The sequence below is a fragment of the Amphiura filiformis genome, chromosome 10 (assembly GCF_039555335.1).
Source record: "Amphiura filiformis chromosome 10, Afil_fr2py, whole genome shotgun sequence".
In the NCBI taxonomy this organism is placed as follows: Eukaryota; Metazoa; Echinodermata; class Ophiuroidea; order Amphilepidida; family Amphiuridae; genus Amphiura; species Amphiura filiformis.
In genome coordinates, this window is record NC_092637.1 from 48,150,668 (window position 1) to 48,165,705 (window position 15,038).

Consider the following 15,038-nt stretch of genomic DNA (forward strand, 5'->3'; position numbering starts at 1 on the left):
ACAAAATGTTTTTTTTTTTATAAACGTGTGTTTGGTCAATAGCAACTTTGGTGAAAAACCTATACAATATATCATGCACACTAAAAACTACTAAACATTAAAAAATTAATATGATCAAGTAAATTAAGGGATGGGGTATGAACGTTTGGACAGTATTTATTGTGGGACATAAGAGCACATCAGACATCGAATTGCATTATGAATCATTGAATACCAAGAATGTCCTGATGATATCAAATAATTTTGATTTTTTGAAATTCGCAATAAATACACATTTTATGGCAAATCATTAAAATTGATATTTTTGATATTTAACAGTACTCGAAGAAAACTTTATAAATCTGATGATTTATACTTAAAGTGTATGTAGGTGGGATGAAAAGCCGACGGTCAATTAAAAATTTTGGCCTTTCGTATTGAAGATATGGATTTTTCCCCCAAACACCAAAAAAAATTAGGTCTTTTTGGGAAAAAATCCATATCTTCAATATGAAAGGTCAAAATTTTCAATTGATCGTCGGCTTTTCCTCCCAGCTACATACACTTAAGAATATATCATGAGATTTATAAAATTTACTTCGTGGACTGTTATCAAAAATGTGAAAAATATCATATTTTAATAATTTGTCATAAAATTTGTATTATCTCGTGAATTTCAAAAAATGAAAATTATTTGATATCAGAAAGACATTCTTCGTATTCAGAATGCAATTCGATATGTCTGATGTGCTCTCATGTCCCACTAAAAATACTGTCAAAATGCTTAAAACGCTCATTCCAGATCCCTTAAGGAGAATGTTAAGTTAAGCATGGTTATGGACATGTTTATCGTTTGCATGTCTTAAAGAACTGTACAAAATGTTGGAAAATGTTTTTCCAGAACTATGGCCACACAGAGAAACTTGTGTGCTGCACTTAATTTTTACTGGAACTTTGCATTTGTGAAGCAAAGACGAATCTGTGAAAAGATTGAAAATCCCCCTCCTCTTTTTGGTGTTAAACCAATGTAAATTATACAGGGTTCCCGCACCTTGAAGCCTTTAAAATTCAAGGACATTCAAGGACTTTCAAGGTCCAAACGCATGATTTTCAAGGACTTACTACAACACAAAAATCATGATGCAGCTCTCCATGCGGCACATATTAATAAATGACAGCTCCTCTCCGCCCCAAAATTTTGTCAAAATTATACTTGTGCAAATTTCCAAGGCCTTGAAAGGTGTTTTCAAATTCAAGGACTTTCAAGGACCGTGGGAACCCTGTAAATAATTAAGAAGTGAAAACTTCAGAAAGAATGGAAAAGCTAATGATTATTCAGTTAATTTAGTGAAGTACACATGTCTTAAAGGAGGATTTTGTGATCCTAGCATCCTCTTTAAAATTGTAAATTGTAAGCACCCTGTATCACTCACAAGTTTATATAGTGGCAAGATGGTTCATTTTTATGGTACACATTTTATGACCTGTGCAGATGATTTTATGCTTCTACTGAACATCGGAAATCTAAATGCCTGAAATCCCACTTTCTTTTTTTTGGTCGTCATTTGTGAGCACCCTATGTCACTTTTATATAGTTTATATAGTGGCAAGATGGTTCATTTTTATGGTACACATTTTATGACCTGTGCAGATGATTTCATGCTTATACTGAACATCAGAAATCAAGATGGCTGAAATGCCACTTTCTTTATTTTTGGCAGCCATTTGTAAGCACCCTGTACTATCACTCACATGTGGCAAAATGGTCCATTTTTATGGTACACATTTTATGATCTGCACACATTCAGATGTTTAATGGTTTACTAACATCCGAAATCTAAATGCCTGAAATCCCACTTTCCTTTTTTTGGTCGTCATTTGTAAGCGCACTGTATCACTCACATGTTTATATATTGGCAAGATGACTTTGTATTTTGATAATTATATTATAATAGTAAATAGCTGCCCTGTGAAGTTGGTATGGTCTAGGAGCATAATGGTTGGTCAAAATCTAATAGATGCCTTTGAGACATGTTTTTATGTCACTACCATTGGACACATCACTTTGTATTTTCTTTACTTTTTTATATTATAATAGTAAACAGCTGCCCTGTGAAGTTAGTATGATCCAGGAGCATAATGTCATGTCAAAATTTAACCGATGCCTTTGAGACATGATTTTATGTCACTGCCAATAGATCACTTTGTATTTTTACTATCTTACAAGATAGACAGTAAAATGGAGGAAATGACATTTCTAACCCGGCTTATTAGATAAGTAACTCAAGCACGTAAACAAACACAATCATATGATGAGATAAGATGAGGATGTGAGATTAAAATCGCAATAAGAGGATTGGCAGATTTTAAACTTAATGGAGATGGCTAAGGCCAAAGCTATAATGATCACACAGGAGTTTACCTCAGAGTTAGTTTAAATTTGATAGAGACGGCTAAGGCCAAAGCTATAATGATCACACGGGAGCTTACCTCAGACTTAGTTTAAACTTAATAGAGACGACTAAGGCCAAAAAAGATATGATCATGAGCTTTACATCCAAGTTACTTCAATAAACTAGCTATATTTGTATACAAGAAAGGAGTAAGGCCTTTGATTCATACTATCAAAATAATTAGTGGAATATGTAACGATGTTCGCAACACTGTACTACATGGCACAGGCCCGTACACAGGAGGAGGGTGGCACCCGTAATTTTCAAAAGTATAAAACAATCTCAATTTTCTAGCATAGCGAGCAAATAAAATCAGATTTTTTACTCCTTTTTGGATGAAAAAGGTCCACATTTTGGGAAGAAAGTCCACTTGTCACAAAATTGCAAGTTTGTGGGGGAAAATACAAATCTATTTCTGATGGAAATGTTACAATATTACTTTAATAGAGATGGGAAACGTTCACACAAGAGCTTAACCTCAGAGTTAGTACCTCAAAGGTAGAACCTCAGAGTTAGTTTTACCTCTAAGGTAGGACTACATAGTTAGTTTTACCTCAAAGGTAGAACCTCAGTAGTTTTACCTCTAAGGTATGACCTCAAAGTTAGTTTTACCTCTAAGGTAGGACCTCAAAGTTAGTTTTACCTCTAAGGTAGGACCACAGAGTTAGTTTTACCTCTAAGGTAGGACTGCAGAGCTAGTTTTACCTCTAAGGTAGGACCGCAGAGTTAGTTTTACCTCTAAGGTAGGACCGCAGAGTTAGTTTTACCTCTAAGGTAGGACCGCAGAGTTAGTTTTACCTCTAAGGTAGGACCGCAGAGTTAGTTTTACCTCTAAGGTAGGACTACATAGTTAGTTTTAGGTAGGACCCTTCAAACCATCAAATTATTCTGTCGCTAAAAGGTGCTGCATTCACTATACTTCAAGAAATTTTTCCAAACCTCATCCCCCCAATGTCAAAAAGAAATCTACGCCACTGATGACGACAGTGCAACAACTCTTACTACTTGAAATTGCAACATATTTTACACTTTTGGTATTCAATAAACATTTTTTTTTTAAATCAAAGTTTGAATGTAAGTTCAGACAATGAATGTAAGTTTTAAAAAAGTAGAAAAAATTTTTAGATTTAAATTCAATTTCAGTTTGCCAACTTGGCTACAAATAACAGTATTCTACATAATTACGGTGGCCCGTTAGCGCCTCTTACACACTTGCTTAATTATTGAATACATTAGATGTGTGTGCATGCAATCAATACACAGACACACAATAGCTGCATTTGCATTATTTTTTAAGAATCTACTTAATAATAAAATACAAAAAATACAAATTTATTTTGGGCTCGCTCAACATTTTCCCTGGCCCCTCCCTCTTTGAAGCTAATTTCCTCTTTTTTATTTGCCAAAATGTTTTATGTTTTGTTTTATTTGCAGCCCATATTTGGCATTTTTACATGGAGGTTTTTTGAATGCCCTCGCCCCTCAAGATTTATATAGAGAATATTGTGGAAATGTCATAATTTTCTTGCAGAAACATCACAAATTATTTAATTTCATTTAATAGGTGCGCATCACTTACAGTTTTTACCCCATCTTCCATCATACATATGCTTTGAAACAACATACAGTAAGGGCCGCTACAGACTTTTTAGCGGATGAAGAATATTTGATGTTACATGTCTTCATAATTATGTTTAACTTCTAATGAATGTTAGAATTCTACATAACATATTATCAATTTGACACCATCAAACATTCGTTACTGGAAATAGAGTGGGAATATATTAAACAGTCTATAATATCGAATTGATAAATTTGAATTAAACAATTCATCAAGCGGCCATGGGCAGCGCTGTTAGACATGTTACAAGACTACAAGTGACAGGTGATGGACCATACACACACAAAAGAATAGGCACTTTTTTGATAATTTTCATCAAGGTTACTCAATACTTACCTAACTAGTTTATTATACAGCAGGGGTATCTGCCTTTTTTAATATGTTATGAAAAACTTAGTATTAAAAATATTTACCGACTGTAATGAAAATACATGAATGCTTGTTATGCTCTCACAAATTCTCATGGCCATGGTTACTGCTGCCCCCATTAAAAAGCACAGGAAGGCCACCCACATCGTTGAGGTCACCTTTCCAGACTTCCTGTCTGCAAGCAGTAATGGATGCAACCAGTGCTAGCATCAATGAATTGTTTAAATCAAATTAATAAATTTGGTATTATAGACTGTTAAATAATGAGGACATGTTACATCGAATATTCAATGCCGAATACTCTGCAGCAGCCCTAATAATAACTGCACGAAAGTGACTTTGGCAAGAAGCAGCTATTAAACTCAATTTTATCAAGATGTGTTTTAATAGAGGATATATGTGACGTGTCATGTCAAAAGGAGACACTTTTGGGCAGGATCGTAACGGAGAAATAGCCAAAAATCTCCGTGGGTGATTTTTTCACAATTCGAGTTTGTTGCGAATCTGTGATGTTATTAATGTTAAAAATATTGTCTGTTATTTTCAGACCGGAATATAACTGGCATCTTGTATTTTTTGAGACATTTTTTCAAGGTAATTCCTACTGTCAACATTGTCAATAATATTTTTAAAGGCCGATATCTCAATTTCCAATTTTATAATACCATAACTGGCGAACTCAGTATCTTCGCATAGGAATGTCCGATTTCATTGGGGAAAACAGCGTTGTGGAGCAAAATATCTATATATTTAAGATATGTAAAAACCTCAAAATTGATAACCTGCCCAAAAGTGTCTCCTTTTGACATGACACATCACATACTAGTTTTTCAACTTTGAAAATGATGGGATGAACAAATACACTGACCACCCTTTCTTTTCACCATGTTTTCCTATTTAACAATTGGCTCCTATTTTCAAAATAGCAGCTAGCACCAATGGACATCACACAAAGAAGTGTGTGTCAAATTCATTTCAGTCAAAAATTTTTGTAATTTCCCCATCAAAATGCAGATTTCGGTATCAGGTGAAAGCTCATATTTTTCTCATTAACATATTGCAATTAGGCATTCCAAATTTGTATATTTCCGAAGAAATCGTCAAAAAACTGTTGAATTGTGGTATCAGTTTGGGGGCACTGCTAATTCAAAGACGTCTCTGATATCAAAGACTCTTCAGTGCCGAGTCACCTGACAGTATCATAATTCAGAGACGTCTCATAAATCACATACTCCCTCAGTCATCATGACCAGTGCTTTTAAAGGGTAACCTGATTGACAGCCTCGTCCCCCCCCCCTACCACTTTACCCCAAACCCCATCAAAATGCATAAAAATTTGTATATTTCCGAAGAAATCGTCAAAAAACTGTTGAATTGTGGTATACCACGTTTTAGACTAATTCAACAGTTTTTTGATGATATCTTCGAAATATACAAATTTGGAACTCCTAATTTCAATATGTTAATGAGAAAAATAGGATTTCTCATTTGATATAAATTTATTACATGAATATCATTAATAAAATTTAACTTTTACCCATGGCTCCTATTTTCAAAATAGCAGCTAGCACCAATGGACATCACACAAAGAAGTGTGCGTCCCATTCATTTCAGTCAAAATTTTGGTAATTCATGGAAATCTCAGAAAACTGATAGCACACATTTCCTGAATATAATATAGCACACACTAGTCCCCTACTCGAGGATTCCACACTATTCATACATCTGTTTTCAAAAGAATCACTTTTAACATTGTCTCATCAGAACTTAAAACTACCCAATATCTGCCATTATTATGTTCTCAGAATCTTCCTTCCTATACTTTGTACAGAGTTGAAGAGTCCAATATAATCAACACTTGGACTCAAAACTTGGACTGTGTTGGATAGGCTCACTTTTCCCAAAACAATTTTGTTTTCTACAATTTTTTGACCAAAATTCATTTTTGACTTGCACATTTTGACCAAAAATCACATTTTTGACCAAAAAACCACATTTTTGACCAAAAATCACATTTTTTACCAAAAGTCATGTTTTTGACCAAGAAAAGATTCTGAAAACATAATTAAAAAGAAAAGATTCTGAAAACAAAATTAAAATAAGTCTCGCTATGAGTTTAAAAATATTGGACTCGACTATTTCTCATCCAATAATTTAAAAATCATAACTTGACCAATAAATTTGTGTATTGGGTGAAAAACCATCCAATTTTATATCATACCCGTGTGGAAGATTTAAGAAAAGTTTTCCACAGAGGGAGTATGTTTTTCAAATGGAATTGGCTAGGGTTAATTATTTTGAAACCCATATGCCTCTCCCTATAGCTTCCACAATGGGAGTGAGTATTTTAAATGGAAGTTACACAATTAATAGTCTACTCTATTTGAATCCCGCACTCCCTCTGTGGAAGATTTGAGCTAAATCTTCCACAGGGAGATTTCAAATTCAATGGAATATTTTGTAGACCAATCTGGGAATAAGGCCTAAAAAAATTTTTTGGATTGACGTAACATGAAAAAAAAATTAGGGTAGGTCGGTCGGCATTTTTTTTTGTTTTATAATTTTTTTATACACATTTTAAGCTGAAAATCACGATTTTTTTTTTGGATTTTTTAAATTTTAATCTTTTTAGATTTTTTATCCTTTTTTGCAAAAAAATAAGAAAAAAAAGTCTAGGGTCGGACCTATTTTTAGGGTCGGTCTGGTTACGCCAATCAAACAATTTTTTTTAGGCCTAACAGATTTATCACTCTGAATATCACCAATGCATGGTGTTTTCACAGCATAATATTGTGATTATGAAGATGAAGTTTCGGCACTCTGAATGCTCATGACAAGCTGTCTCTTCCCTTTCTGACGTTCATTCTTCCACCAATTCTTCAGATGGATCACTTCCACAGGTCTCCCTCTTTCCAGTCTCACTGCGCTGGTATTAATCAATGCACAGAACTGTTCATACTGATACTCGGATGGATAAGAATGTGTCGAGAACCATTCTCTTAAGACGGGAACCTCGTGTTGTGGGTGAAAGGTGAGTTTTTGAGGTATGGGGTTGCTGTTCAGCTCGGGATCTAGAAGAAAAAGAAAAACTTTATGTTATAACTTCGAATTTGTAATTATATAACAATTTGGCCAGTTAAAAACCCAATTATGGCATAAGCACTAAATAAATGGGTGGCTTAAGGGATCAAAAATGAGCGTTTATTGCGTTTCGACAGTATTTTTGTGGGACATGAGAGCACCTCAGACCTATCGAATTGCATTCTGAATCTGAAGCATGTCTTTCTGATATCAAATAATTTTCATTTTTTAAAATCACAATATACGGTACCGTAAAACGGGGTGAATCGGGACACCGGGGTGAATCGGGACAAAACACAAAAAAGTTTTTGACACCAAATTTTTCAAACCTAATTGATTGTTTTGTGTGTTTCTCTTCCCATGTTAAAAAAATGGACTGTCAGTATCAGAATGGTGGCTTTGCACATGTGATACAGGAAATATGGAGCCCAGGACACTAAAATGAAAATTTCCTCCAATTGCTCCAAAAAAATGATGTGGTCAGAACTTTATCCCTCCCAGTGGATCCATTGGAGGAAATGAGCTGGAAATGCACAGGGACCTCACAAAAAGTGTCATACATGTGCTGTAAAAGTGAAAATTTGGTTAGTCCAAAGAAATTTTTAATTTTGTTGATTTTTGTACTTTTCAGATTTGAACTTTTGAGAACGGGGTGAATTGGGACACAATGTACTGTAGCTTTAATGGTATTAAGTTTGGATTATTCTCTATGTGGCATCACCTTAAGCCTGTAATAGTTAGTTGTCCTCTACCCGGTACCACCCACCACTAATTTTAAAAACAGGAAGTGAGTTTTTACTGTCCCGGTACAAAATTTTACCACACCTAATTTTCAGAATTCCAGAAACAATTTTTTGAAAGGATTTTCAGGTTTTAAATAAATACGTACTTTGTTTTTAAAATATTGTTATTAATTTGTTTGTATCTTTAATGGTATAACTTGTATTAAGATATGTATTGGTAAAACAGACCTATTTGCACCTTCATTGGGCACAGGTCATTGGGTAGCTCTATAATTTGACTTAGAATTAGAAAATTAGAAAAACAAATTTGAAAGCCACCCACCCTTAACCCAAAAAAGTTTTGGAGGACAACCATTTGAACTATAATGTTGTTAGTCTTATCCTGAAGTTCCAGTAATTATTGAGTTAATTATGCTTTGAATATTGCTGTTAGAGTTGGAAAATGTTTGCCAATATTCAATTTGTTGGACTGATAGAAATCATTCGCGAGTTGTTTTTAATGGCACTGGTTGCAAGTTGGTACCAGTATATGGTATTGCTAAATTGCCCATAATGTGTTTGGCCAAAGGTTGTTTTGCTTTTAGGCTGTATGTACATGATAATTGTTATTGATGGAAAATCACATGCAAGTAGCAAGAACATTTAACAGTTGTCTGCAATATGTGTGAGTTGTCCATTTTGACTGAAAGTCACAGCTCGCTTCGTAATTTTTTTCCTTTAAAAATGACACATGATTATCGGTATTTTTTTTAATGTTTAGGGAGAAATGCAGTATTTATTTGGTAAGAAACAATGTAGTATTACCTTATGTAAGTAGTGATAAGAAAAGAACAATGAAAACTTAAGTTTTAACATGAAATGTGAAGGTCAAAAGTTTTATTACTTTTTTACCGTAACAAGTCCAGTCCAGTTGAGGGTACCAAAGAACATCCAAGTTATGGCAGTAAACATGACATCAATTGTTGTTAAATTGTTCTAAATTATTAGAGACGTATTTAAATACTTGTTTAATGTCCCAATTCACCTCATTTGTGGGGATAAAGGGTACAAAAACTAATTCAAACCTTCATCAAATACTATTTACTCTGCTGTCCCGATTCACCCCAAACTCGGGGTGAATCGGGACAGTCACCCCAAAAAAAGAGGTAAAGCACTTGAAATCCACTCAATCTAACATTACCAGTATGTAGATCTCATGTGTGGACATAAAATGCACCAATGACTGTGGCAATTGAAGCTACAAAGAAAAAAATACAATTAAAGCCATGCCCAAACTGTCCCGATTCACCCCGTTTACGGTAATACAAATTTTATGACAAATTATAAAAATTTGATATTTTTCAAATTTTGATATATAACAGTCCAATAAGTAAATTATATAAATCTAATGATATATTCTTAAAGTGTATGTAGCAGGGAGGAAAAGCCGACGGTCAATTGAAAATTTTGACCTTTCATATTGAAGATATGGATTTTTTTCCCAAAAGACCTAATTTTTTTTGGTGTTTTGGGAAAAAAATCCATATCTGGGTCAGTCCATATGAAATCAAGGAGGCCCCCCACCTGACCCCCTCAGATTTGCTTGATATTTTAGTCATATGTTGTACCTCTAAAAATATTAAAAAACTGCAAATTTGAGGTCTGTAGCTCTTACGGATTTTCTGTGGCAGCCATTTAAAGTTGGAGTAGGGGGGTCTAAATTTGGACTCAAAAGTTGCCCTTTAAATAAATTTCATCTTTGGGAGTCTGTGCCTTCTTTACAAAGAAAGAGAGAGGTCTGAAACCTTGTATACACACTAACTGCATGCCCAATTTGTCAAAAAGTTTTAAAAAAATAAAAAAAATTATTGCGCTTTGTGTCACGGGGTCATTAAATATGCAAGAAAAAATGTAATGTTTTATAAACTGACAAGTTTAGCAGCCCTAAATTCACATTTTTTGTCAGATTTGTTATTGTTTGTTGTCACTGATGCTAAATATAGGATAAATACAATGCATATCCAAAAATTGAGCTCACAATTCATTTACATTTCGAACAGCGCCCTCACGAAGATGAAATTTATTGCAAATTCAACATTTTCAGGGGCCCAAAGTCGATGTGGTCCACCTTCAAAATTTATAAAACATCACTTTTATATGACTACTAGTCTTATATTACAACTTAGGTAAGTGCCAGTAATTGTCTAGGTTGACTTCATATAAAACGACAAGCCCAAAGTTGACCATTTTCTTATGATTGCATGTACTGCAAATGTGCCGAATTTGGAAGGCTTAAAAGTCAAATTGGCCACAATATTGAAAAAAAAAATGATTAGATGCGTAGTTATTGGCCCTATTTACTATTATTTCCATTTTATTTTCAATATACAGATTTTCTGTGGCAGCCATTTAAAGTTGGAGTAGGGGAATCTAACTTTGGACCCAAAAGTTGCCCTTTGAATAAATTTCATCTTTGGGAGCCTGTACCTTCCTAATAAAAAGAGAGAGAGGTCTGAAACCTTGTTTACACACTAATTGCATGTCCAATTTTTCAAAAAGTAAAACAAAAATAAAAAAAATTATGCACTTTGCGTCACGGGTCATTAAATATGCAAGAAAAAATGTAATGTTTTATAAACTGACAAGTTTAGCCCCCTAAATTCACATTTTTTGTTATATTAGTTATTTTTTGTTGTCACTTATGCTAAATATAGGATAAATACAATGCATATCCAAAAATTTGAGTTCACAATTCATTTACATTTCGAACAGCGCCCTCACGAAGATGAAATTTATTGCAAATTCAACATTTTCAGGGGCCCAAAGTCGATGTGGTCCACCTTCAAAATTTATAAAACATCACTTTTATATGACTATCTTACTATAATTTGCCTAATGTTGTATGCGTGTATGTGTGTATGCGTGTGGGTAAAAGGCTCCGTCAGTTTTGCTCCGAGCCTCGCCAAATTCGCACGGGGGATGGAGAAAAATATGGGGAGTGTCGTAAGCTACCTTCGGTTGAAATCGGAAGTCGAAGGTCAAAGGTCAAATTTTCAACTTGGTCCGAGCCTCACCAAATTCGCACGGGGGCTGGGGAAAAATACGGGGAGTGTTGTAAACTACCTTCGTTGAAATCGGAGGTCAAAGGTCAAAGGTCAAATTTTAAACTTGGTCCGAGCCTCCCCAAATTCGCACTGTGTGCTCATCTATAAATAGCTCTGATGCATCTGTACCATGTATGTACTTTAAATGCATTAATTAATTAATTAATGTCATCCGAAGTCAAAGGTCATCAAACAGAGGATAGCCAGGGTTTAAGATATAGCATGGTTTTGGATCGCCAGTCTAAATGCCCTATAGTAGGGCTAGAAAACATCAGGGCTATAGGCTTAGAGTCATTGGCACTTTCAATTAATTTTTTTATGGCCTACAGAAATCAAATAGGAAGCTATAATACAATGCACACTGACATTACCAGAAACAATAATTTTAGTGGAGTGGTACATTATTTTTGTTTATCTGGATCAAGTTACTTCTACTTGAAAATAAACACTGAATGCCTTTCACCATGTTACACTAAGATCATTGCTATTTATACCATGCAGTCCATACAGTATAGGCCTAAATGCTGCTTTTATATAAAAGCTCAATTAATTACAGAGTGGTCATATTGCACCACATCCTGAAAGTTACACTCCCATTTAGAGCTGATTTGGCACAAAGTATTTTCACTGGACATAATAAAAACATAATAATAACATGACATCTTCAGAGGGAGAGAAATTTGTGCTTCGATCAGCATTTGATATTTCTGGAGCTTCAACATCAGTTCGGGGGCACTGCTAATTCAAAGACGTCTCTGATATCAAAGACGGGTCAGTGATTTCACATACGGGGGGCTGTGATATCACATACGTCGTGCTTTTTTTACAGTTTGGGGCTAGATGCAGCATATCGGAAAGAAGGTGACTGTATCGGAATATGCTTTCCTATGTTTAGCAAAGCTCTGCCTGTGCAAACATCATATCTATCTGTGCAAATTCTGACAAATGGTACCAGAAAACATTTAGATTGGCAAAATCGAGCCATATCCAACGTTTTGAAGTAACAAAAAATCCCAAGTCATGGGGGGAGTGAATATTTTGGCAAGGCAAAAAAAGTAGGGAACAATGAATTTTTGGCCAGTCAACGAGGGGGAGGGGGTAGCTATTTTTGGCACGCATTGTGGCGGCAACTTTTCAAAAATATATTCAAAAATGACTTGAAAAATGGTAGGCCCCTACGGAAACGTCCAGGCCTAACCTCGTGGCCTGACTCTTGCACACGTGCATGGGATAAATTCGGAGAAATATGGACACTTATATTTTATTGATAGGGGTAGAGTTATGTTATGATTAGGTGGCTCAAAATAGATCAACAAATTACGGTAAACCAGGCGCGTGCCCCAGGGAGTGGGGCTTTGGGGCCTGCAGCCCCGGTCTTAAAAAATGAGGGAGACAGAGAGAGAGAGAGAGAAGGAGAGGGAGGGAGAGGAAGGGGAGTGATAGAGCAGTGGCATAGCCAGGCCCGTTTTTTTTTTTTTTTTGGGGTTGTGGTGTTTTTGTAAAAAGTGGACCTTCTTCACAAACTTTGGACCTTTTTTTTGACTAAAAAGCATAAAAACATATTTTTTTGCTCACTACGGTCGTAAATTAGGATTTTTTGAGGACTTTTGCCCCACCGCACGGCCCACTCTGCGCACGGGCCTGGGCATAGCCAGTGGGGCAGTATAGTGCCCCTACAAAAATTGAAGGGCGGAAAAGGGAGGAAAAGAAAAAGGTCTACTTTTCGGTCTGATTTCCCAAAAATTGAAAGAAATAACCCGACAACTGAAAACATATATAAAATAACTGCCAATATACCGGAACGAAAATGTTACAAAAATCAGGACAAAATATTAGCAAAACTGGGTTGAAAATTTTGTTTTGCCACAGCCACCCAGGCTCATTTCAATATCCGGGATTTTTAGGCAAACGAAAGGGGGGAAAAGTGGAAAGAAAACAAGGAAGAAAACAAGAAGAAACGAGGAAGAGTAGGCCTACGTTCTGAGTCATTGCGCATCATAATTATGTTCATGCTTGAAATTTGTGACGGGAAGTCGCATCCACTGGAAATCCATTCTAAAATACATATTATGCATTATCATGACATGGTTATAGGCTATGCTTAATCATGATGGTCGGAAAAATAAGTTAATAATAGGGGCCTAATGCAAAATGATGCACCAATTGGCTTTTAGTTTGAGGATAATATTCCCTTCACAAGTCGGGTCCGTTGAAATCTGTTATGCCCAAAATAATACGAATAATAAGTGTAAACTTTTACACCAAATGACTTTATTGTGCCTTTCATAACTTTTTGAAAATAATTCTCCAACTTCTGAGGGAGCACATCCCCCTCAGGCACCCTTCTCCGTCAAAAAAGAAAAGGCTAACTTGCATTTATCCATATAGGCCTAATGAGCAGCTTCATACCCATGCAGAAGTCAGGTCCGCAGGAAATTTGTTAGGAATTATAGGCCTATCTTTCATAGATATAATGACTATAGGCCTATTATAGCACATCCCCCTCAAGCAAAACAGAAAAGCCTAAACTACGGGCTGAATTGAAGGAATTATTGAGCACGAGTGTTAAATATAGGCGGAGACTGGGGTAATTGTGGCCCCGGGGTAATTGTGGCCCCTTTGTCTTTATCAGGGTGTCTTTATACTAAGCATTGGTCTAAGTGACTTAACTTTGTATTGTATGAAAGAGTGGTCTTTATGTTACTGTTTGGTGAAAAAATATTCAAATAGCATTAAAATTTTTATGAGGGGGGTCTAATAAGTGGTGCAACATCGCATATGGAGATAAAAAAGTGGCAAGTTCACTTTTTATTCATAGGGTGGTACTTATTGGTTGTATCACTGACTATTTTGTATGTGTTTGACATGAAAGGTAATCATAACAGTTCCCATTGATATAACAATTTTATAAAAGAATTGTTTATTTAATGAGCTAAATTTGCATATTATGTAATACCCGGCTTGGGGTAAATGTGGCCCCTGTTCATGTCTTAAGCAAATTACTTGCATCTGACCCCCTAAAAAGCTATTTTGGTCATTAATCTGTTATATGTTAATCAAATTAGCCATTTGGGGTCATTATTGAAACATTATTTAGTATGTTTTCAAGCAAAACAAGGAAGTATGCTAATCCGACAGATGCGGCCGCAGTTTCGGCAAGCAAAAATTAGCATAATAACAAGTATTTTACAAAATGCCTTAAAATGCCTTTTTCTGGTAAATAAACCAGTCCAAATGGCCTAGAATTATCGCAATGACTATAAAACATGTTATTAATAGTTATCAGGAAGAACTGGATTCACAATACTCTTTAAATTCTTTATTTTGTTCAGGGCCACATGGCCCTAAAACATTATGTTAATTATTATGCAAATTGCAATATATTTATGATTATATTTATCACATCTTATAGGTACCCATTGCCTCTATCCACTCATGCAGAAATTGTACTTCTCCAGTTCATACTTAAAGAATTACATGGTAAAAATGCAAAAGGGGCCACAATTACCCCAGTTTCCCTAAGCCTAAAACTAAAATTCATGCTCAGTTGGAAATCTGTAAAAAATATATGCTCGAAAATAACCAATAAACAGTTTTGATGTGTCCGGAGAATTGAAAGTCTGCAAAATGTCGTCGAGGGAGCAAAGTTATTCTGCAGCATTTAAGCTCAATTATGAAAAAGAGCAACATTTTTTAGCATTCTCCGATT

At 35.2% G+C, this 15,038-nt stretch overlaps 1 protein-coding gene across 2 annotated transcripts in view; it reads right to left on the bottom strand.

The window, feature by feature from the left end:
* Nucleotides 1-7,107: 7,107 nt before the first annotated feature.
* Nucleotides 7,108-15,038, bottom strand: part of LOC140162974 (uncharacterized) — a 137,316-nt gene continuing 129,385 nt past the window's right edge. For both annotated transcript variants that reach the window (XM_072186298.1, XM_072186297.1), the window contains one exon: nt 7,108-7,493. In XM_072186298.1, the coding sequence (XP_072042399.1) occupies nt 7,219-7,493 (275 nt within the window). In that variant the 3' untranslated portion in view covers nt 7,108-7,218. The remainder of the gene's footprint in view (nt 7,494-15,038) is intronic.